The sequence below is a fragment of the Mercenaria mercenaria genome, chromosome 11, assembly GCF_021730395.1.
Source record: "Mercenaria mercenaria strain notata chromosome 11, MADL_Memer_1, whole genome shotgun sequence".
Lineage (NCBI taxonomy): Eukaryota > Metazoa > Mollusca > Bivalvia > Venerida > Veneridae > Mercenaria > Mercenaria mercenaria.
The window spans coordinates 78,880,103-78,906,319 of NC_069371.1; the positions used below are offsets into that span (position 1 = coordinate 78,880,103).

At 36.6% G+C, this 26,217-nt stretch overlaps 1 protein-coding gene across 2 annotated transcripts in view; it reads right to left on the reverse strand.

Moving 5' to 3' along the window:
* LOC123531841 (uncharacterized) overlaps nucleotides 1-17,809 on the reverse strand; it is a 34,468-nt gene extending 16,659 nt beyond the window's left edge. The window contains exons 1-8 of one of the 2 annotated variants that reach the window (XM_053517829.1): nucleotides 17,736-17,800; nucleotides 17,300-17,683; nucleotides 11,711-11,886; nucleotides 8,984-9,256; nucleotides 7,485-7,531; nucleotides 5,743-6,090; nucleotides 4,590-4,689; nucleotides 1,400-1,561 (exon numbers count right to left, since the gene is read on the reverse strand). In XM_053517829.1, coding sequence (XP_053373804.1) covers nucleotides 1,400-1,561; nucleotides 4,590-4,689; nucleotides 5,743-6,090; nucleotides 7,485-7,531; nucleotides 8,984-9,256; nucleotides 11,711-11,840 — 1,060 coding nt within the window. In that variant the 5' untranslated portion in view covers nucleotides 11,841-11,886; nucleotides 17,300-17,683; nucleotides 17,736-17,800. Of the gene's footprint in view, nucleotides 1-1,399; nucleotides 1,562-4,589; nucleotides 4,690-5,742; nucleotides 6,091-7,484; nucleotides 7,532-8,983; nucleotides 9,257-11,710; nucleotides 11,887-17,299; nucleotides 17,684-17,735 lie in introns of both variants that reach the window. The other variant, XM_053517830.1, reaches the window with a different exon arrangement.
* Nucleotides 17,810-26,217: the final 8,408 nt, after the last annotated feature.

Below are 26,217 nucleotides of genomic sequence, written 5' to 3' on the forward strand. Positions count from 1 at the left end.
ATACACAAGGTTATTCTTTGATTTGACCTAGTGGCCTAGTTTTTGACCCCAGATGACCCATTTTCGAACTTGGTCTAAATTTCATCAAGGTAATCATTCTGACCAAAATTCATGAAGATCAATTGAAAAATACAGCCTCTATCGCATACACAAGGTTTTTCCGAGATTTGACCTAGTGACCTAGTTTTTGACCCCAGATGACCCATTTTCGAACTCGGCCTAGATTTCATCAAGGTAATCATTCTGACCAAAATTCATGAAGATCAATTGAAAAATACCGCCTCTATCGCATACACAACGTTTTTCTTTGATTTGACCTAGTGACCTAGTTTTTGACCAGAGATGACCCATTTTCGAACTCGGCCTAGATTTCATCAAGGCAATCATTCTGACCAAAATTCATGAAGATCAATTGAAAAATACAGCCTCTATCGCATACACAAGGTTTTTCTTTGATTTGACCTAGTGACCTAGTTTTTGACCCAAGATGACCCATTTTCGAACTCGGCCTAGATTTCATCAAGTTTATCATTCTGACCAATAGTCATGAAGAATAATTGAAAAATACAGCCTCTATCGCATACACAACGTTTTTCTTTGATTTGACCTAGTGACCTAGTTTTTGATCCGAGATGACCCATTTTCGAACTCGGCCTAGATTTTATCAAGGCAATCATTCTGACCAACATTCATGAAGATCAATTGAAAAATATAGTCTCTATCGCATACACAAGGTTTTTCTTTGATTTGACCTAGTGACCTAGTTTTTGACCTGAGATGACCCATTTTCGAACTCGGCCTAGATTTCATCAAGGCAATCATTCTGACTATTATTCATGAAGATTAATTGAAAAATACAGCCTCTATCGCATACACAAGGTTTTTCTTTGATTTGACCTAGTGACCTAGTTTTTGATCCGAGATGACCCATTTTCGAACTCGGCCTAGATTTCATCAAGGTTATCATTCTGACCAATATTCATGAAGATTAATTGAAAAATACAGCCTCTATCGCATACACAAGTTAAATGTTGACAGACGACAGACGCCAGACGACGGACGCCGGACATCGAGCGAAAGGTTGCCGAAAAAACCTTAAAAATAACCGAAGTATAACACCTTGGTGACCTTGACCTTGGGTATAATGGGCTCAGCTCCTATACATATTTTGTTTGTATACTGGACAATGTTTATGTGAAGTTACAGTAAGATATAAGCAATAGTAACAAAGATATGACAGAAAAACAAAGGTTGCCGAAAAACTTTAACCAAGAAAGGTCACACCGACGTCGACGCCGGGGCGAGTAGAATAGCCCCCCTATTCTCCGAACAGTGGAGCTAAAAACAAACTACTCAAACATGATGATGTAATAATGACCTCAAACAATCTCAGATTTACCTCCAAGTTCTGTGACACTAGGTATGTCTATAGCAGCTACATCATCTTTGCTTGTGTTTATATTTTCAAAATATTCAGACAGTTCTTCCCCATGTGTCACCTCGCATACTGCGTGCTTGGGAGATTCCTCCTCAAGGTCTGCGGCTGGTCTTTTTCGTGTACCTGAAATTACAGATTTTGTATAGTAAAACTTGCTAATGGATCATTAATTAATGATTAAATGAGTCCTTTGTTTGTTTAATAGTTTTGTTGAGTGTAACCTCATACAGACACAACTAGAGCTATCACTAAAGGTGACGACTGTACCCCCCTCATGCACTGACACAGTACATTGTAATTTGATGCACACAAGATTGCATAATTATGTGGACTGTATGTATATAGACTGTTTGTATACAGTATAGTAACAAAAAACAAAGTGCCATAACTATGCAGAATATTTATCTAAAAGAACGTAACATGCACCATGCACCATGCACAACTAGGGTTGGTACTGATCACTTGTGTGAAGTTTCATTAAATTGTGTGCAAGGGTTCGGAAGATTAGGCGCGCACAAGATTGCATATGCAGACTGTATGTACATAGTATCTTAACAAGAAACAAAGTCCCATAACTCTGCAATTTTTGTTGCTGAAAGAACCTAACATGCTCCATGAACAACTACTGTTGTTACTGATCACCTGTGTGAAGTTTCATTAAACTGTGTCAAGGGGATGAGGAGAGATGGTGCATACAAGATCGTTTCTATGTATATAGTATAGCAACAAAAAACAAAGTCCTGTAACTCCGCAAATTTTTTTTCTGAAGGAACCTAACATGCCCCATGCACAACTACTGTTGTTACTGATCACTTGTGTGAAGTTTCATTAAATTGTGTCAAGGGAATGAGGAGAGATGGTGCGCACAAGATTGTGTCTATGTATATAGTATAGTTACAAAAAACTAAGTCTCGTAACTCTGCAATTTTTTTTTCTGAAAGAACCTAACATGCCCCATGCACAAATACTGTTGTTACTGATCACTTGTGTGAAGTTTCATCAAATTGTGTCAAGGGGATGAGGAGATGGTGCGCACAAGATTGTGTCTACGGACAGACGCACAGACAGACGGACAGACAGACAACTTGAAACCAGTATACCCCCCTTACAACTTTGTTGTCGGGGGGATACAATTATAGGTCATATGGCGACTTTCCATCTTTGATGGTGGAGGTAGACCCAAGGTGCCTATCTGTGCATTATTTCATCACGGGCGGGCACCTGGGTAGAACCACCATCCTTCCGCAAGCTGGATGGCTTTCTCACATAAAGAATTCATTGCTGCGAGTGAGGCTCGAACCCACAGTGATGAGGGGCAAGTGATTCCATGTCGGCAACCTTAACGACTCAGCCAAGGAGGCCCTGTAAACATGAATGTATTGGAGAGAAAAACTTGTTTGTGTCACAAAGCGAAACATATCATCAAAACTGGTAATACATTAACTTAAAATTGGGACATATTGTTTTATTGTGTAGCTAAAAGACATATTCAACCAAAATTCATATTTGAAAGTATGAACAACTTTATACACATGTATCACCACTGTAAAGGTAAGACTGACACGTTTATGAATATGAACAGTACTGTGTGTTAGGTTTAAAATAGTACACACCAAATACATGTACAGTTAACCACAAAACAAATGTGTTCTGCGACAAAAAGAATGGAAGTTTTTTTTAACAAACGAGTTATTAATGACATTTATTTTTGAATGCTACCTACAAACACCGTTTATATAGTCAAATTAGATTCATTTATTGAGTACCTTCTACAGGTAAAGTTACTATCTAAAATTAATGAAAGATGCGCACTGGCTATCTTTAATAGATATTTGAAAACCTTTCAGAGAATACCACTTTAAGACAGGACTAATTACTGCAACTGTAATACATGCCAATGAAATTTCAGTTACCGTACACTGTTACATCTGACCTGCACCGAGGAAAACGGTGGTACTTACGTCATACAGAATTTTTAAGAAATCAATTTACGAAAACAAATTTTATAATATCATTACATGCTATATTTTTTTGGCAGATATAAAATGTATTTGTCCACAAACCTTGATTCTTTCCTAGTAAAATCTCTACAAATACTTCTGAGCCACACCATGAGAAAACCAACATAGTGCATTTGCGACCAGCATGGATCCAGACCAGCCTGCGCATCTGCACAGTCTGGTCTGGATCCATGCTGTTCACTTTCAAAGCCTACTGAAATTAGATAAACTGTTAGTGAACAGCATGGATCCTGATCCTGGTCACAAATGCACTATGTTGGTTTTCTCATGGCACGGCTCTTTTTATTTCTGTTATGAGAAATGGAAATGCAGCTTAAACTAGAGGTGCTTTTGAGAAAAACGCATATCTCCCACAACTGCCTAATCATCTGAATAGTAAGTCTGCCTTTAGATAGTTTGTGGCCTATTGGTATTCACATGTTGAAGTAACCGGTCCACATCTGTGTATCAGTGTATCGGTGTATCTGTGTATCGGTAATTATGTTCAAGGGCCAGTTATCGAACTTGGCCAAGAACTTATTGGCAAACACATTTTGTTCAAGTTTATTGAAGACTGGATAAAAAATGTTCAACTCAGCGTGCGTACAAGCTTTGTGACAGACAGACACACAGACAGGTGTAAATTAATATGTCTCCCACACCACTGTGTGATGGGAGACATAATAATTTTGTTCTGCAATGCATGTCTCTATTAAAATTTTGCTCTGGTTATAGGCCTGTAAGCAGTGTACATGTACTTATTTATGTCACCATGTTCCCAGTCAAATAATCACTGACGGCTAGTCATGTTTCAGATGTGTTAACATGTATCAACATACATTTGCATGATTAACCCTTATCATACTGGACACGACTGATTCTACCTTTGCGAACAGAGCAGATCATGATCAGCCTGCAGAGCTGTGAAGTCTGATCAAGATCTGCACTGTTCACCAAACAGTGTTCACTTCTGTGACCATTGTAGCCTATATCTGCAACCATGTTTACTTTCTTTTGCAACCGTGGTAATTTCTGCATCTGTGTTAACTTACTTCTGTGGCATGGTTATTTAGTTTTACTACTGTGGTAACTTAAGCTACTATTGAGACTTCTGTGCCATGACACTTACTTCTACTACTACGGTAACTTACTTCTGCGAGTAGCTATATCTGGCGATCCAATCACGGAACTCTTGCCACTCTTCTTGTCCGACACGACCAAACAGTAATCTACCTCGGAATTATCTTCTGTCTGTAAAATATAATTCACCACGTAATCATTAAAGTATCTGACAAACTCAGTGACTTACTGAAACATTACATAACATACTGTAAATATAAACACACTGTATTTTGGAGAAACTATTTCATTTCTTTCCAAAACAAGAAATACTGTAGTCTGGATAAGTTTCTTGAACATATCTTACTAATAATCTAGAAGGTTATTCATGAATCTAAAACAGTACTAAATGTGAAACCGTAAATACTTGTGGGGTACCCATTCTTAAATGGATTTCGGAACTGCATCGATCCAAGATATTATACCTTGACCCTACTAAATTCCTAAAATGGACTGGTCATCGTTCAATATGGGCAGTACCATGTATTATTCAAAGGGGTGTTCACTGAAAGATTTATCGACTGAACAGCGAACAGTACAGACCAAGATTAGCCTGCATAAACAGTTCAGCATGATTTTCATCATAACATTTAAATGAACATAAATGACAAATATAAAAAAAATCTCTTATCATGATTCATCATCTGATCCAGCGTTTAATCCTTAAGATAATTTTGTAACATGGTTCAATTTCTGCAACTCTTAAGTCTGAACCAAGGTGAACCAGACATTAAACCAAGCAAAGGCCTTAATCATTTAATAAGCAAAGTCTGAAACAGATGAGATTCCTTTAAATTGGTGTATATTATTAATAGTACATATGTAATTTTGGAATTATTCAAATGTGTACTTCAGGCCAAAAATTTACAGCAATTTATATACATATAATCTTACTTTTGTTTACAAAATAAAGCCAGTTATAGCAGTATTTGCAAGAGATGTCCATTAGACAGCAGCTCGACTTTTCTCAGGGCTTGACTCTGAATTAGAGCTTTGCCAAATCTTTAGTAAATAACTAATTTAAGTTTCAAGTCAAAAGCATTGACAGCAACAGAGATATTTGACTTTATCAAAAACTTTAACCGACGGCAATGGTGACACCGACGCTAGGGCAAGTGCAATAGCTCTACTTTTTCTTCAAGTCGAGCTAAAAATGCCATTTAAACAGAAAAATAACTTAATCACCACTGTTTCCAATAGTTTGTTAACCATGTCCACAACTGGCTTGGCTCCAGTCTTCTTGCCTAGGGCAGTCTGTAATGACCTCCATGCAGTCTCCAACTCCCCAGGTCCGGTGCTTGAGTCTGCAGCCTGCTTGGTACTGACCGCGTGCATAGTGCTCATGTCTACAGACTCTACTGAAGATGTACAAGGCTCATCATTTGTATCCAATACTGTTGATCCGACACTGGTATTCTGCTCCTGTATTTCTTCAGCAGGTTGTAGGTTCGAGTCTCCAGTCATTGAGTTGGGTTCCGACTCATGCAGGATATCTTCAGGGCTTGCCTCCGTGTCAATCTGCATGTATGTTCCCTGTAACAAAAGCAAGTATTTTCTTTAAAGGTTCAAACTACTGCGACTATATGGGACAAATGCATATTGTGATATTACATGAGCATTTCCCAGAATGGAAAAACGTTTCTGGTACCATTGTTACTTAACGAGATATAGAAATGAGTATGTAATAATCCTTGATATCATGCTAGAATCGAAATCATATATCTAAAACAGTGATTTTCTCTTGAATAAAATCATAGTTGTTCAGATGTGTATTATTACATCACTCTTTCTGTTTCCTCATGATACAATTCCTTCACATCTGAACTCCCAAAAAGTGATTTTATTCAACGAAAAATACAGTCAAACCTCGTTTGCTTGAACTTGGATAATTCAGACACCGCCCTTTGCTCGAACTCGTAGTCAGGTCCCGGCAAATTCCCTGTATACTGTAAGCTGTTCGATGGCTTGAACTGCTGATAACTCGAACAAATTTTGACGGTCCTCCCAAATTCGAGCGAACAAAGTTTGACTGTAGCTGTTTAAGATATATTATTTCCTAAACAAAAGATTTACAGGTTTCCCTGCACAACCTCACTTCAATGGCTACAATTCTGACTGGTGAAAGTTCAAGATGAAAGATATTCTGACCACTTGACATTTCTAAATGATAGAACAAGACTAAAATTTTATATGTAAAAATTATATCCCTTAAAACAGCACTTTTTATTTTCAAAAGTGCCTTTTTTCAATTTCTGAAAAATTATCAATTTTACATTCAAAGCAGGTTTTAGTGCTGGCTTTTTAAATGTATGATTTTCCTGCAAAACAAACATGATTAAGTTTTATGACAACTGTATCTACTGTAAAAATTTTCAGCTACAAAATGCAGATATGAGGGAGATTTCAAATCAATAGAAGTAAAAGAAACATACCTATACAATTAGGAAAACCAATTAAAACAATGTTCATTTTAGTTTCGGAAGAATGGTGGCAGGGCCAATTAGGAGGGGAAAATCCCGCCATAATGACTAAAATAAGGGGAAAATTGTGTTGTGATAAAAGCAACATATTTTTCATAAATATGTTAAACTTGAAAAGAAAATTATTTAAAAGCACACATTGTCTTGTGTTTTAAATGGTACAATTTATAAATTATCATGAAGATCTACTTATTTTGTTTGGAATATGTGAAAAAAAAATAGAAAAAAAGAATCTTTTTTATGAGGGGATTTTTTTTCAGAAATGGGGAAAAACAGGGGAATGTGGCCAATGTTGGGCCCCAAAAATGGCCCTAAAAACAAGGTAAAAAGATGAGAGGTTAAAACCATGTAGGTTTACACTGTAAGGAGATACAATTCAATTAACTGCAGAAGCTTTTTAATACAAGAATGTTGACAAAGCTCGGCCTCAAATAATCAAATTTTTACCTCGTCTGGCTGATCTGTTGAACACACACCAGAGCCTTCCTTGTTTCCTAAAAAATAGAAACCAAAGTTAAACCAAAACCTCAAGGTTCCGCCAACTTTGTAGCAGTAAGTTGGAATGATGTCTTCAGAGACAGTATTTTCCTATAGTTTAACTTTTAAAACCTACTTTTCCGGGGAAAAAAATGAACAAGAGCTGTCAAAGGACAACAAGGCTCAACTATTCAATTTCAACAGTCTAGTCACTAAAGGAAGTTAACTGAATGAATACAGAAGTCAAACAAGGGGCATAATTTCATTAAAGGCACTGGCCTCCAGATCACAGGACAACAAAAAAAGAGCAAATTTTTAGGTATCAGTTAATTTAAATTCTTAAGAAATCTTTGAAATTTAATTACTGACAGGCTATATGTTATGGAAATACATGAGAATAAGTTGGATTAACTAATTTTTATATTGAAAATATGAAAGCGTTTGTAATGTTTTATTCGGGGTACACTGCCTTAAATATAAATAACTACATTTAATAATCGTGAAATATATGTTCCGCCATAGTGTATTGGTAAAGACAGCGGAAAGTTTTTATTGCTGCGACGGCCCGGGTTCGATTCCTGACTCTGGTATCTTTTTTGCTTGATTTGGCTCTTTTAAGATAGTTTAGAAACAAAAACTCATATTCTAATGTTCAAAATAATACCGAACTTCAATTTTAAGGAAAGATCATTGTTAGCCAAAATCAGGTCAGTGCCTTTAAAATACAAAAAAGAGTTATTGAACCTGTACAATGCATGTCACATTATCACAGAGAACAAGGAAGTAAAGTTTCAATTCATTCCAATTAGTGTGTACTCAAATACCAGCTTACATACAAAAGCTTTACCAAAAATTACTACGTAACAAAAAGGGGCATAATACTGTAAAAAGCAAAGTAGAAAATACGGAACCTAAGCTCTGCAAGTCAGTTCATGATAGTGAAAAAGTGTGTGAAGTTTCAATCCATTCCCAGAGGCGGTTACTGAGAAACCAGCTTTCATACAAAAACTTAACCAAATTGGGATGTTGACGCTGACTGACACTGACAAATGTGCAAGTGCAATAGCTATACCTATGAAAGGTTGTCAAGCTTCTTTGTTTATAGATGCCAGTACCATAAAATTAATGGTAATACGCCTGGCAGGATAGTTCCATTAGGGCACAAATAATTGCAAAGTATTCTGCAAGCTAATAACCACCTATTAATTAAAACAGTTATTCTATGTGACATTTTGTTTTAAACATCTTTATAAGTACAATATTTGATCAAATTGAAAGCGCTATGATATTTCTTAATGCGTAGATTGTGCTAAATATCACATGACTTTAACATAATATCGTTGATTAAAGGCTTTAAGCATTGTTAGTCATATCAGAATAAAATATAAAGTTTGGATTTTATTCAAAAGCAAACAATAATGAATTTTGTATGACCTTACTAACTGGTGAAAACTACATAGACAAATCACCTGATTCAGTTTCCTCTTCAAACTGAAAATTGCCCAGGAAATGTAATAACGTCAGTTTATGTTGATCTTGACCCTTGTCTTCACAATATACCTCCTTCCGTAACTCCTTGTCAATTTTACCATCATTTAACATCAAAGCATAGACGCGTTTTAAAACGGTTGGATTGCGACGTGGTAAATGAACAGAAGAGATAATACGCCACTGGCGCTGGTCTTCCTTCCAGCTATCGGCATATTCACTATCCGAAGGCTTGTAGACGTAAACATCTCCATCTACAACAAAACAATCTTTGTACATTGACATTAAGGCAAAAAATAATATATTCTTAAAAAATCTTTGTTTCTGGAAACATGCTAAAAAAGGGTTTATGTTTTATGTTCTAGTTCCTCAAAATGACTCTTTTAACAAGAGCTGTCCGTAAAACAGCACACTTGACTTCTCTCAGTGCTTGACTCTGAATAAGAGCTTTGCCAGTAAAAACTTTATAAAACATTAACCAAAGTACTGTAAGTTAACAAGGGACATAACTCTGTCCAAAGTCAAATCAGAGTTATGGGGATTGTTTCTTCTGGAGTAGACTTTGATAATGAATAACTAAAAAATTTAAGTTTCAAGTCAAAAGCTTTGATAGTAACATTGATACATGACTATCAAATACTTCAATAAAAAAATCTTAGTTAAAAAGGGTCATAGTTCTGTCAAAATTCAAATTAAGAGTATGTGGATAGTTTTTCCTGGTGTAGACTTTGATATTAAATAATTACGGTATTTTAAGTTTCAATTGAAAAGCTTTGATCATGTTGATAGTAACAGAGATATTTGACTGTATCAAAAGCTTTAAACAAAGGCGACACCCGACATCGGGGTGAGTGCAATAGCTCTTCCTTTTTTTTGAAAAGTCGAGCTAAAAAAATTGGCTAAATTGAATGTTGAAAATATAATTCCTTCCTCAGGTCATTGCAGAATTATCTTCTCTTAGCATTGCACAATTTTGATAAGTATATTAAATGGTAAAAAGATAATGGGACAGAATTCTTTATTATTATTTTCAGTCTGCACCTCCTTTGTAAGGGAAATCACAATAGCTCACATTGACGCTCTCATCAAGCATTTTGTACCAAACTGAGCAAAAAAAAAAGCTGTGGTAAAAATGTCCTTTTTGAACAAGAGATGTCCGTAAAACAGCCAATGCTACTCTTAAACTGTTGTCCCAGCAGCAGGTATATTACCTAAGTTTCAATTCAGTACCTGCGTTAGTTTTGGAGATATTTAAGTAAGTTACTTGGCGTTGCATGCAAAACTTTTACCAGAAGTTTCTAAGCTCAAAAGGGACATAACTTTGTAACATTCATGTCACAGAAAAACGTAAAGTTTCAATTCAATATTTCCACTTGTTTTTGAGATAGTAACTTACATGCAAAAGTTTTATCATGATTTTCTAAGTCCAAAAGGAGGCAATATTTGCCCAAAATGCATGTCAGTCATGGGACTTGACATGACCGAGAAAAAGAAAAAAAAAAAAAGTATTTTTTCCTATATAACTCACATAATAACTAAGTGACCCCAGGGTGGGGCCTCTTTTAACCCCAGGGGCATAATTTGAATACTTTGGTAGAGGACTACCAAACATCAAAAGCCTACATGTAGGTCGTATGGTTTCAGACAAGAAGATTTTTACAGTTTTTTCCTATATAAGTCTATATAAAACATGGGACCCCCATGGCAGGGCCTCTTTTCACCCCAGAGGTACAATTTGAACAATTTTGGTTAAGGACCATAAGACAATGCTACAACCCTGGTCCCAAATATCAAAGGTCTAAGCGTTGTGGTTTCAGACAAGAAGATTTTTAAACATTTTTTCCTTAATAACTTAAGTCTATATGTAAAATTTGGGACCTCCGGGGCTGAGCCATATTTGACCCTAGGGGGATTATTTGAACAATCTTGGTAGAGGACAACTAGATGATGCTACATACCAAATGTCAAAGCCCTAGCCTGTGTGGTTTTGTACAAGATTTTCTAAGTTTTCCCTATATAAGTCTATATAAACCATGTGACCCCTGGGGTGTGGCAATATTTGACCCTAGAGGGATAATTTGAACAATTTTGGTAATGGACCACAAGATGATGCTACACACCAGATATCAAAGCCCTAGGCCCTGTGGTTTTGGACAAGAAGATTTTTAAAGTTTTTCCTTTCAGTTGCCATGGCAACCAGTTCTGCATGGAATTCAATTCTTTGAACAAGTTTGAAAGGGGGCCACCCAAGGATCATTCCTGTGAAGTTTGGTGTAATTCTGCCCAGTGGTTTTCAAGAAGATTTTTTTAGAAAATGTTGACGGACACACAACACACGACGGACGACGGACATTGAGCGGTCACAAAAGCTCACTATAAGCCTTTGGCTAAGGTGAGCTAAAAAAAAAGCATTTTGTCTGTACTGGCCATGCTGGCAGATATCTCTGTCCATTGGCTTCAAAGTTCATCTTCTGTTATTAAAGATTAATTTCGTTGAGCTTAATGCTTACTTTATTCATTGAAATTTCTACCTTCATGGTAGCAGAATTGCACTCTATGATAGTGTTAGTAATAGTGATATGTGTAACTTTTTACTGTTCCTCACAGCTGCCATGGCTGCTTAGAGCTAAAATCAAATATATTGTACTACTTGGAGTAATCAATATAGACTGCAATTCTGTTTGTACAAGTATAAAAACACATATTACCTTTAGGCTGAATTGGTGGTACATCAATGCACTTGCTATGTTCAACTGTTTTCAAGATATTCAAAGCTTCATCCACTGGGATTGTGAATTTTCGGTCCTGTAATAAGGGTCCGACCATTTGCTTTGCCATGGATTCTTTTGCAACTCTTCAAATATATGCGAGCCTCACATGTGATCTGAAAAGGTAAAGATAATACAAGTTTGAAGTTTTAAGTGTCTTTGGGTACCAATCCTTACCTGTAGACTTCTTGATACATAAGGCTAAAAAAAAATGTTTGTTTCCCGTATCCCTACCTACCCTAAATTTATGGCCTGGCCCTAATTGCTTTAACGGCCTTGGAGAATATTTTTTTCAACTGCACTTTTTATACTTTAAACATGTTAAACATGGTCATGGATGTTAGATATCAACTTACTGGTGCTCTAAAGGTATAACCCCCTTATTTGTATTCATTTTTTGACATGAAAATACTTTCCTAAAAGTCTTACTTGATAAAAAAAAAATTTAAACAAGAGGGCCATGATGGCCCTATATCGCTCACCTGAGTAATATGAGCCCATGTTTCAAATGGCAAACTGATGCTAAAATATTAGAAAGTAGGTCAGTAGGTCACATTCATGGTCACTGAAAGTAAGTTTTAAGATTGTTATGCAAAACTGTACATGTCATCCAAATTTCAAGGCTGTATCTTAAAAAACAAGGAAGTAGGTCAAGGTCACAGTAAGGTGACACGTAATCACTTGGGTACATCAGGTAAATATAATTAAACAGTCTAGGAAATATGATCTGATAATTTTTGAAGTATTTTATCCTAATATATAACTCATGTAACAAGTGACCACCAGGGTGGGGCCTCTTTTCACCCCAGGCGCATAATTTGAACAATCCTGTTAGAGGTTCACTAGGCAATGATACATACCAAATATCAAAGGCCTAGGCCTTGAACTTTCAGACAAGAAGCTTTTTATTTTTTCCCTGTATAAGTCTATGTTAAACTTGGGATCCCTGGGGCAGGGCCTCTTTTCACCGCAGGGTTTTTTCTAGCTAATCTGGGAACATAGCCTATACCCCCAAAATTGGGAATTTTGACGCGTAAATGTTCCAAATTGGGAAATATTTAGTCCCATAGGATATAGTAAGGAAGTGTTTAAGCACTTTCTCATACACCAATGTTTCACATTGTACAACCTCTTTAACATACTTCCATTACAAAATTGTCCATAATCTTTTTTCAGAATGTAAATTGGGAATTTTTGCACTCATTTTGGGAAAAATACATACTTTTTGACATTGGGAATATAGCCGAATAACACCTATAAAAACGGCCGAAAAAAAAGCCTGTCACCCCAGGGTAATAATTTGAACAATTTTGGTACAGAACCACCAGGCAATGCAACACACCAAATATCAAAAGCCTAGGCCTTGCAGTTTCAGACAAGAAGATTTTTAAAGTTTTCTCCTATATAAGCCTATGTAAAACTTGGGACCCCCGATGCAGGGCCTCTTTTCAACCTAGGGGCACAATTTGAACAATCTTTATAGAGGACCACAAGGCAATGCTACATACAAAATATCAAAGGCCTAGGTCTTGTAGTTTCAGACAAGAAGATTTTTGAAGTTTTTTCCTATATAAGCGATTAAGTCTATGTAAAACTTGAGGCCCCCAGGGCGGGGCCTCTTTTCACCCCAAGGTAATAATTTGAATAATTTTGGTAGAGGACCACAAGGCAATGCTACATACCATAGGTCTAGGTCTTGTGGTTTTAGACAAGAAGATTTTTAAAGTTTTTTCCTACGAAAGTCTATGTAAAACTTGTGACCCCCAGGACGGGGCCTCTTTTCACCCAAGGGGCACAATTTGAACAATCTTGATAGAGGACCATAAGATAATGTCACATGCCAAATATCAAGGTTCTATGTCTTGCGGTTTTGGACAAGAAGACTTTTAAAGTTTTTCCTTTTGGTTGCCATGGCAACCAGAGTTCTGCATGGAATTAAATTCTTTGAACAATTTTGAAAGGGGGCCACCCAAGGATCATTCCTGTAAGTTTGGTGTAATTCTGCCCAGTGGTTTTCAAGAAGAAGATTTTTTAGAAAATGTTGACGGACACACGTCACACGACAGACATTGAGTGGTCACAAAAGCTCACCATGAGCCTTTGGCTCAGGTGAGCTAAAAAAAAACAAGAAGCTCCATTCAATAAACGCTTGATGCCCCCGGTGGCATCCTTGTCAATACAAAGCAACCTAAGTCCAAAACAAGGTCAAGTTCAAGGTCAAAGTGAGGTCAGTTGATGTCTGAAGATGAGGAATGGTTACAGGTTACATCTGCATTAGTATCAAGTCAGTATTGATGCTAGGTTAAACGGTCCCATTTGGTTAACCTCGAACGGACGGACGAACAAACGGTCGGACAGGACAATCACTATATGCCTCCCGCATCAGTAGATGCCAGGGGCATAAAAATCTGACCTACCTACCCTAATTTTTCTGAGCATGTTACTGGAAACAAAGAAATTTTAGGCCTAATTCAAATATTATTTATTTTTGGTCAATTGTTTGGCAAGTTGTTCCTTATAAATCACTCTTGACACCTCATTCCTGATGGAATCCATTGCCACGAGGGTATGAGAGAAGAGGCCAGTTTCCCTTTTAATGCTTAGCGCCAAGCAAGGGAGCTACTGGTACCATTTTCCAAGTCCTTGGTATGATGCAGCTGGGGGACCACACCAATGACCTCCCGCACTGTAAGTGGTCAAAATGATCGATACGGTATTTGTATCAATACAAAATGATAGATATATTCGATATATTAAATATGATATTTTCTAACGGAATAATAACAGAGTACAAGACCATATAGTAGCTTATTATTAGTATTGATGAATCATTTCTATGGTCGGTCTATTCTGAGACAAAATCACATGACTTGGATGCATTTTTCTTTAAGAAAATCATACATTCTTATGCATTTTCACGCAACACCGACCTTGTTTGTAAAAAAATTTGGGTGATGAATCACCTGCAACAGATGATATTGCGTACATTCAATCTTGTGCACTCTTCATAAGTGTGCCGCGAGATTTGTAGTGTTTCCGTCTTTACCAACAATGTTTTGATGCATAAATTGCAGTCTGGACCTCCAATAGTTTTATCAAAGTACGACAAGACTTAACTTTTTGGTGGCAGCATATTTATGATGGAGATTTATTCTTTGAATAGTCAAGCTAACAAGAGCTGTCACAGGAGACAGCACGCTCGACTATTTCGATGCTGGATAGTGAAACTGGGCACATTTGACGCAGCTGGAGCTGTCACTTGGGTGTAAAATGACTCCAACATGGATGAAATATTGGATAATAGCTCGAGTCTGTGTCAAAAGTATTAAGTAACAAGAGCTCCACCAAGCGGGGCAATATACGCCCAAAGGATTACATCATAGGATGGGAGCAAAATTTAAAGAACTTGACTGTTGTAGCCCAAAGGAGTGGAACAACAAAAGGAAAACTTCAAAAAACAAATCTAAGTCCACAAAAAAGCAATCCTTATCAGGTCAGGTAAAAATACACCTAAAAATTTGAGGTACCATCCATGTTGTACCACAGAAAAGTGGTCTCGGTTTTTCCCTACGGCCAATAATGAAAAAGTTTCAAAATAAGCTATTTATTGTAACATAAAAGGGAAGTAATTAAAAAAAAAAATATTGTAAGTGAACAAAAAAGAGATTTGCCAAATAAAAACAAGAGCACTGCAATGCAGAGCAATATACACAAAGCAAAGTCATATATGACCTTTGACCCTTAAGTGTGACCTTGACCTTGAAGCAAGTCATCCGGAACATGCACTCTGCACGTTGTCTTGGTGTGGTAAACATTTCTGCCAAGTTTCTTTTAAATCCTTCCAGCAGTTCAAGAGTTACAGAGCGGACACGAAACAAACTGATATGACTTTTGACCCCTAAGTGTGACCTTGACCTTAAAGCAAGTCATCTGGAACATGCGTTCTGCATGTTGTCTTGGTGTGGTGAACATTTGTGTCAAGTTTCTTTGAAATCCTTCAAGGAGTTCAAGAGTTATTGAGCAGACACGAAACAAACTGATATGACCTTTGACTCCTTAGTGTGACCTTGACCTTGAAGCAAGACATCCAAAACATGCGCTCTGCATGTCGTCTCGGTATGGTGAACATTTGTGTCAAGTTTCCTTGAAATCCTTCAAGGGGTTCAAGAGTTACAGAGCGGACACGAAATTGCTAATGGACAGACAGACAGACACCAGTGTCATAACGTAATACGTCTCTTTGGGCGTATAATAAGAGAGATAAGGATCAAATGCATCAAAACATTAAATATTAAGTATAATTCTTAGCAAAAAGGGGGCATAATTCATGAAATATTGGTGCAACAGTGATGCACCTTGTGTCATGTTGAATCAAATCCATTTTGTAAGAACTTGAGATATAGTGAAAATGCATCAAAATTAACCTTTAACTCTAAAGGGGCATAATTCATGAAAAATTGGTGCCAGAGTTATGGACCTTGTGTCATTGATGTGGGTGATAAGGTGGAACAACTATTTTAAGTTTGAATCAAATCCATTCAGTAATAAATGAGTTAGAGTGAAAGTGCACCAAAACTTTAACTTGAAATTCTAAGTAAAAAGGGATTCATGCTGCTTGCAATACTGGTGAAAGAGTTATGGCCCTTGTGTCATATGATGTGAGTGATGATGTTGAACAACTATCTTAAGTTTGAATCAAATCCACTTAGTAATAATTGAGATAAAGTGAAAGTGCACCAAAACTTTAACCTGAAGTAAAAAGGGGGGATAAATCATGAAATATCAGTGCCAGAGTTATGACCCTTGTGTCATATGATGCGGGTGATGATGCTGAACAACTATTTTTAAGTTTGAATCAAATCCATTTCGTAATAACTGAGATCAAGTGAAAGTGCATCAAAACTTTAACCAAAGTGCGGAGTAGGATAGCTCTCCATACTTCGTATAGTCGTGCTAAAAATTGATAGTTTCCGGTAACATGCTAGCCCGAACCATCAACTGAATCTCCTGTCAGTTTCTAGCCTCGTCCAAATGCATGAGTCTGTCAAACATCCTTGTTGCCAATTTGCAGTTGTAGTAAAATACCCTAGTCAAAATAATTTGACGTTCAGATTGTTTTATATTTGTGACTGGCAATCTAAATGTCAAAACCTTAAAGGACCAAAGTAATGGAGGATGAATCAAAGTACACAGAGTCAGACATGTAAAGTTATTAGTTTTATCACTTGTACATTGGCGTGTATAAACACGGTAAATGTTACAGTACATTCATTATAGGTTTAAATCACCAGAAAATTCGTAATTTTGGATTTTATTTGAAAAATTTTACATAAATCAATGAGGAATTGAATCCCCTTTTGAATTTATTATTCGTGAAATAATCTGCATTTAACCTATAGCATGTTCAAAGCGTTGGCAGCAAGTGGGGATATTGCCGATATGAAAAAATTATCTCAGCATTTCCTCGGATCACGTCAAATTAGTTGGACTATAAAATACCCCCCTCTCTACCGAGGATCGAACCCGTACCTTGTGAGCTGTAGGTGCAAACTAACCATGTTGCTAGCCTAAACTAAAGCGTGAATCCAACTGCCCAACAGCAACATGAGCAAGCCAACCACTACTAACTACAACTCGGTCAACTTTCCACGACGGCCCATATAACTCTAAAATCGGTCCGACTGGGAAGGCAATGCAATGGATGATGATCATGGATGTTTCCATAATATGACATCTACTTTCCAGTGAAAATCAACAGCAGGTTCCATGTTCCCTTAACTTGTATACGACAGCTGAAATTCTACACATGACGAGTTCACTTTTCCGCGCTCCGAAGTCGAATCATTTTCGCCAATGTTTTTGACCGTTCCAAAACGCAAGGAAGCTGCGCTCGTTTTAAAAATGCTTCAGTATCTGAAAAAAAAGATATTAAAGTAAAATACATATCTTACCACTACAAATTTACCTGTTTGGTCCTTCAATTTCGTTATTTTTGAGCTCCCACAGATTTTACAACACAAAATGGCGGACAAGTATACTATATACTTCGTACTAAATAAATTCGTACTTTCGCTCTATTAAAACGTCTTACCTGTCCGTAACTTTTTAGGGACTTGGGCATATTCAGGTGTATCAAACCACATAAATTGTTCGTAGAACTGATAAGGGAAAAGAAAATATGCGAGTGGTTATTTTTTAACGTTTAACAGGTTTTGTTCTCGAATCTTTGCATCTAGATTATGGAATATAATCTGGAAAGTAGATCTCCCTCAGAAGCACCGAGACAAACAGTGAAAATAGCAGACTCGGTTTAATTGAGTCTGTTCATGAGCAGTAATGGAAAATGCAACACTGCCCACGCCCCTAGCACCGGCCTTAAAAGCAGTATTCAATTTTCAAATCTTTAGAAATGAGTTGAAATCAATGTTCCCCAAAGGGATTTATCAGTAGTCACTTCCGGCAAGTATCTTGGTGTGACATTAACTGAGAACCTTTCCTGGAATGCTCATGTGGACGACAAGACCAAGAAAGCAAACAACACGCTTGGCTTCCTTCGACGCAACCTCTCAAGATGCCCACAGGGAGTCAAAGCCCAATGTTACAACAGCCTGCCATGGTGAAGCCGGTAATTGAATATGCTTCAGCCGCCTGGGACCCTCATACCAGCAGAAACATCCAGCAACTGGAACTGGAAACGGTCCAGCGCAGAGCAGCCAGATGATATCGAACCTTGGCTGGGATTCTTTACAACAAAGAAGATCAGACAGTAGACTGGTGATGATGTACCGCATTACACACGGCCTAGTAGACATCCGTAAAGACTTGTTCCTCCACACAACAGCACTCATACTGAGAAATTTTCCTCAGTTATCAGGGGAAGGAAGTGTGCAATTACTACGATTAAGTCATTTTCGCTATTAGCGTTTTCTCCCCTGGTGAGCAAAAGCGATAGCACTTTGATATCTGTTATCTCAAACAGTGACCATGTAACCAGACATCATCTCTTACAGGCTTGATTGTCTTTACATTCAATGAATATAAATAAATAGCATTTTTTATTCAGAATGTGAATGTTGTGACTGACGTTTTTTTAAACAAAATAATTAGCAATTTTCTGTTCTTTGCACGGGACAATGGATACTTTTTCGCACATATTAATACACAAGTGTTTCATTAGAAATTTATTCGTTATACATTCATGATTGTATTGATTTCTGATCTGAAATTTTATATACAATATCAACACATCTGTTTATAATATATCATCTCTAACACCATTCCCTTATTTTCAGAGTCCTTATCTCTGCTTCGTCTTAACACATCCTTATCAATACGCATCAGTGTAGCTTTGCGTTATAACTCTATCAGCTTATATTGTGTTTTCTAACTTTTGTGACGATTCCTAGCGATTTCAGTTTTGTTTTTAGTTCTTCCTTGGTCATTTCACTGGCGGGTTTTTTCATTTTCTTTTTCAAATTTCTTATGTGTACTCTGAATGTAAAACTCAAATCTTCGTTTCTTGCTTGATGATCTACTTCGCTGTATATATAGAATTTTATCATGTCTTTAATATTAATTTGTGTGCTTTGATGAGACTTTAATAAACAATAAAACCTATATACGTAATTATATTTGCAGTTTAACATAATATTTGCAGTTTAACATATTTGAGAATTATTTTCTTTCCTTGTTACTTGTTATTTTTAATAAAAGGGTAAACATGAAAAAAATAATAAAACCTAAAATGTTGGCCCAAATGACACATGTGGTAATTATAAGGTGTCGATTCCTCCTACATTATGAAAACACATGTGCATCTGTTCACTGTTAATTAATAATCTTATTAAGAGATAAACATCTTTTTGGCGTAAAACGGCACACACTAGAAAACTGTTATCAAATTAATTCTTTAAACGGCATTTAAGTTTAGTACTACATAATAATATAATTAAAGCCATTTAGATTTAATGTAAGAAAATTTCAGGCAATTTCGAAATAATGATTTTGCTGCTGATTTCACACAGCATCAAAATCTTAGCCAATTTTCTTAATTTCATTTTTATTCTAATTCACTGATACAATCCGCTACTTTGACGTAAATCACGCGTTTAAATTCAACGCTAAATATATAAAACATCGGCACGTGTCACGATGTTATACCTTTTATTCGTACATGCCGTGATTAGGTTGGCATCATACGTGTCACTTTAAAATTAAATCAACACAATTTAAATTCTGCGTACACTGATTTAAGGCACATGACCATAAACTTTATAATGCTAATATCTTGTCAATACAATACGCTGTCCCTTGCCACGAAGACATACATGTATACAAGAAACAGGATGCTACTTGACCAAAATGACACTTTTAAAAATCTAAAATTCAGATTCAACTAATTACTGAAACACCCAATCATTATGTCAAAATAAGTCATAATAAATATTGTGTATTATTATTTTGGTTATTACTATAATGTAACAACAGAATTGCTTACACTTTTATTTTCGATTTTTTTTTAGACATATCTCAGTATTTTCAAAGGAAAATGCCATGAAAAACTTTAAAAACTTTTAAAAGAACATTTGTCAGACGGAACGCACCCAAAAATCATGTTAAACTATGTTATATAATTATACATGTATTCCTATTCCGATACGGCTCTATCTTCGCGTAAAACTTAGCACGTTTTTTGTCAATATACAGAAAGCGTTGAAACCCTGTTTTTAAAGGAATTTTGAAGCAAGAAAGAAATAACTTATTTTATAATAAAATATATATCTAGAATGTACACGACAAGAATTTTCCAAATATATCCGGGATGATATTTTAACTTTAACTTTTCCTTCAAAAATACTTAGTAAAAACAGGGTTATCGTGTAATTCTGCCATATATGTATAGAGAATATATTGAATTCAAGAGACGTTTTACAAACGAATTTTGAAGCAACCAAATATTGACTTATTTTGAAGGAAAATATATCATCGTAAAGGTATTGAATTGTTTTTTAAGGAAATATCCGGGATGGTATAATAGAATAAATATAAATGTGTAATTTATGACATTTTCTATGGTAAATGTATCATTTTCCTATATAAATCAATGTAAGTATAGGAATAGGATTTATCAGTTGCGCTGTCTGATGGCTTATCAGAATATGTGCCGCAGATGTACTGATAAGATCGCCTAAGAGGAGAATTGTTCAACATGCTCCACACGTGGTCACACCTTGCGATATGCACTGCCTTTCTGTAGGACTGACACTTACAGACACTCCTTCTTTCCAGCCGGCATCCGATTGTGGAACCAGCTGCCAGAGCACGTCGTCGCAGCCCAGACCTTGGACACTTTCAAGGCAGGGCTTGCCAGTTGTCACCGCTAGCTCTATGTACAGGGATTTTAACTGCTTTTACCTTTTTTATCCTGCACTGTTGCTCATCTCACAATGACCTTGTACATAGTCTTTTCATACGCGACGATGCTCCAGAGTGAGCCCTGCGTATTACCAGGAAGAAGAAGAAGAAGAAGGACCAGAAAATAATAAAAAAAAGTGTCGGAGGTCGTGGGTTCGATCCCCGGCCGCGTCATACCAAAGACGTGAAAAATGGTACCAGTGGCTCCCTTGCTTGGTGCTCAGCATTAAAAGGGCAGAAACTGGCCTCTTCTCTCATACTCTCGTGGCGATGGATTCCATCAGGAATGAGGTGTCGAGAGTGATTAATATAAGTTGTAGAACTTCCTTCACAATCGACCTAAAATAAATTATGTATAAACTAAACCAGAAAATATAACAACACTGAGCTGAAGTCAGGTCGACTTTTTACGGCCGCCACACAGCACTTGACACCCGCTGTTGTGAAGTGAATATAATCCGGAAAGTAGATCCCTATAAATTTTACATTGATTTAATTTTTAAATTTTGTGTAAAGTTCTGCGTATCCTGTTATCAACAAAAATAATAAGTTCTTGTTAATGTAAAAAGACGTGCTTTACAAATTATTCCCGTTTAGGTAAGTGATATTTCATGCTGTGAAGGCCTAGAAGAACTGGGCTGAATTTACCATCACTGTATTATCGCCGAAGAGGATATGACAAAATCCACGTATAAAATTGATAATTGCGGACATGATTAAGTTTTTCAATTTTCGGTTTAACCTAAATCAAAGAAGTATAAATTTAAGACTTGAATAACCTTTATTTTCATTTTCATTTTATACTTTGGAGATCTAGCGAATTTGAAACAAAAATATGATCAAATTTGTGAAAAGTGTATTGTCCTTCTGAAAAAAAAAATAATGGCAGCGCTGCGCCTCTATAAACGGATTTAGACCAATGCTTAATTTAAAATCTGTTGTTGGACTTTAAATAATTATCGTAGTGTCAATTTATCAATTAAGGTTCATTAATCGAGAAACTTGAGAAAAATGAGACGTACGATATATATTAATGCTCCAGAGTGAGCCCCGTACATTAATGGAGGAAGAAGAAGAAGAAGAAGAAGGGAACATAAATTAATATTCATGGTAACATTTGTTTTCTTTGTCTCTATACCCTGTAATAGCAAATAAGCGAGTGAGGTTTTTGACGTTGAGCGTAAGGACGTATTTGATCTGCCTCATATATTTTACATATAATTACATCTAAGGCGAGCACTGGATTTCGAGACACTGTCCCTGTTTTTTTTTTTTTTTTTTTTAAATTTTACTATCTCCAGTAATCACCATCTCGCAGGGTTCGTGTTTGCTGCTATGAAAGTGTTCAACGGTATTTTATTTGTCATCTTTTTGTTTTGGTATGAAGACATAACGACAAGGAGGGGTAATGATCGACATGTTAGCGCGAAAAATAAAGGCCACCAACAAGAATCTATAGCTGTGTTCCTATTTAGTGTCTATATATTAATGAACAGTCGAAAATCTATGCCACGGAGATCTAACCGTCGCAATTTTATTCTTTGGTATAAGGGTACCGCACTAAGGAGCTATATGTTCAGTTGGGTGATAAGTCAAGTTTGAACTTAATTTTTAACTAAAGTGTGTCGATTTGACCCTAATTTCTTAATGTTTCGGAGGAGAAATCTAGAGTTTGAACAGCCCTTTCTAGTTGACCAATTTACACATATGTGGGCGTTAGGCGAGAAATCGTTTGTAATATCCAAGCCATGGAAGTTTTTTTGTTGAGGTAACACTGAGATTTTAGAAGTAGTACTGTGACAGAATTGGATGTTTCGTTCTTGTGACTTAGATAACTTGGCACTTTCTTACTGTTTTATGATCATTTTCAAGGGCGTTTAGTTGTTTCATAGATATGCATATTCATATAATATGCATGTCGTCAAAAGTTTCAATTCGTAGAAAAACATTGTAAGCACTGTAGAAGCCTTATTTTCTGCGATGTGATGAGTTGAAATAAAAAGTTAAGTTTTTCAACAGACCTACAATTCACTTGAAACCGCACAAAACATTTGTTAACTTTTAAATTAGAATCATCGCAACTAGAGATATTAACATGTCAAAATGTGTGTAGAAAGTATTTATTTAAATTATTTAAGCGCAAAAATTTATGTTTGTTTCCGGTATCCCGACCTACCCTAATTTTTTGGCCCGACCCTTAATGCTTTTATGGCCTTGGAGAATTTTTTTTTCCAACTTTTTAACAAAAAGTTGCAAAACTGCACTCTTTATGCTTTAAACATGGTCTTACTAACTCACTTATATTCCTCTTCGCCCACGGGTGGGCATAGGGTCTTCGCCACTGTCCTCCAGTCGTCTCTGTTTTCTGCCTTTTTCTTTGCCTCGCCCCATGAACGCCTGACTGCAGCTCAGCGTCAAAGGTTCTTCTCCAGGTCAGTGCTGGTCGACCTCGTTTTCGTTTGCCCTGTGGGTTCCAATCAAGAGCTTGGTGGGTGATGTTTGCCTGTTCTCATCGCAGAATGTGACCCAGCCATCTCCACTTTCTTTCTTTGATGGAGGGCATTACTGACTTCTGCTTGGTCTTTCACCAGAGCTCTTCATTTGAAATCCTCTCTGGCCGCCTTATTTTCAGGATTCTGCGGAGTCAGTTGTTGATAAAATCTTGGAGCTTATGTTCAATACTCAAGAGTATTTAAACATGGTCAGTGATGTTGAAATCAACTTACTGATACTCTTTGATAAATTATAAGATGCTGTGTAAATTATCTACATTTCAAGTAGCTCTTTCGACACCGCTCGGATCTATATTATTAAATGGTTGGACGTAAACATTAAAATGTTCGGGGTTGGAAATCCTTTTACCGGCAAGTCTGATCATGGTCTGCACTGTTCGCCATTCAGTCAGTATATTTTTTATAAGCACCCCTTTTATAAGGTAGTGTTACTGTCCATATTGAATGATGTGCCAGTCCATTTTAGAAATTTAGCAGGGTAAGGGTTAAGACTGTGTTTCCTGCTGAAGATCGCACGTACGAAAAACCGACATTCTAGATATTACTTGCTCGTGTATTTGTTAAGTTACTTTTCACAGGCAAAGTTCTTGAAGCAAATGACAAAGATGTGCCTGCATCTAACCTCCCTATGAACGGCGGCAAACTCGTGCCTATAAACTTGTGCGTTGTTGTAAACGTTGGCAAGACAGCAAATACAGTTCTCCATTCTGGTTGATGACCTGGTGATATGCGTTTCAGTCTACCATTAGCTGTTTAGAACACTTGCTACAAACGTAAGTTTTCTTTGCGACCTCATATTTCTGCAAATTGAAAAACAATGACATTGATAAAAAGACAAATGGATATGAGAGACAGAGATTTGACTATAAGATATACGCTAGCACCCCTATTCACTAGGAATTTTCATCCTATCCACATAACTGAATATAATATTCATTTATGTATAACATTTGATTATCATTAGAAGGGTGAAGTGATCACAGAGGAGGCATATAACATGTATAAGGCCAGAAACTGGATTTTTTTCATGCATTTATACTTCTTTACGTTTTGTGCCAGCAGAGATTTGGAAATTGCATCTATTTCACACATACAATGTATATGAGTTTTTCCATACCTATGTCGAATATCATTTGAGCCGCGCCATGGGAAAACCAACATAGTGGCTTTGCGACCAGCATGGATCAAGACCAGCCTGCGCATCCGCGCAGTCTGGTCAGGATCCATGCTGTTCGCTTTCAAAGCCTCTTGTAATTAGAGAAATCGTTAGCGAACAGCATGGATCCTGACCAGACTGCGCGGATGCAGGCTGGTCTGGATCCATGCTGGTCGCAAAGCCACTATGTTGGTTTTCTCATGACATGGCTCATTTTGCTTTTTATTCGATAAACGAAAACAAAAGTCCACTTACTCCAATCTCATATTCTCTGAAGTGTTACTCCAGCACAGGATGCCGTGTGCATTCATTATGCCTTTGTTTTAAAATGTAGCTGCCACAATTTCCGTTAACTTTAATATGAACAGAAACCATATTACTTTCCTGTTAAATCATGTTTCCGATAATTGTTATCTTTAATATATGTCAAATGTTTGTATTCCGATGCAAATAATAGATTTTATTGTGCAAACAGTAGAAAGTTTTATTGAATCTTTTGCTTGTTTTTTTAAATAACCTGGTTATTACCTGCCTTTTTGGCTCTGCCTGTAACAGTTCATGTGCAGTAATCAAAAGTAGCATTTTTTAGCAATGTATTATGCTTATCATCTGTTATAACAGCTTTTGCATCTGTTTTTAACACAAAATCTAAAATATTATTGAACTTTACGGTTATTCCAAGCAAGAATTGCTTTTCTTGTTTGACAGTCCTGTGAGATATAGACATTTTTCTATGCCGTGTCTTATTCATTCTGAGCGATAAACTGTAATTTTATCGTATATAAGTTTAAACATAGTTTATTTTAGGTCGAGTGTGACTTACATAAATCACTCTAGGCATCTCATTCCTGATGGAATCCATTGCCACGAGGGTATGAAAGAAGAGGCTAGTTTCCCTTTTAATACTGAGCACCAAGCAAGGGAGTTACTGATACCATTTTACACATCTTTGGCATGACGCGGCTGGGGATCGAACCCTTATTTGCTCTTAAATAATATCAGCGTTTGTCGTTCAGATGTTTTTTTATCATTTCACCCTTACTGCGCCCTCGTGATATAATTTCTTCGCATCTGAACTCAAAATTACCATTTTACTCAACGATAAATTACTGTTTGGGATATTATTTTTCTGGAATAGCCCACTCGGTGCATTAGGAGTCGGGTCGTGTTAAATACTTATAATATAAATGATCCGACTTCAAATAAAGTTTCTTGTAAGTTGTACCTATTTGCTTGTATTCAAGCGTATTTATTCCGAAGGCTTTTGGTATTTTTTAGTTATGGACAAGTGCAAGGTACAGAAAACGCTCAAATTCCAGGAACATGTTTAGTTGTTACATTCACCTTTACACATGTATAAGTTT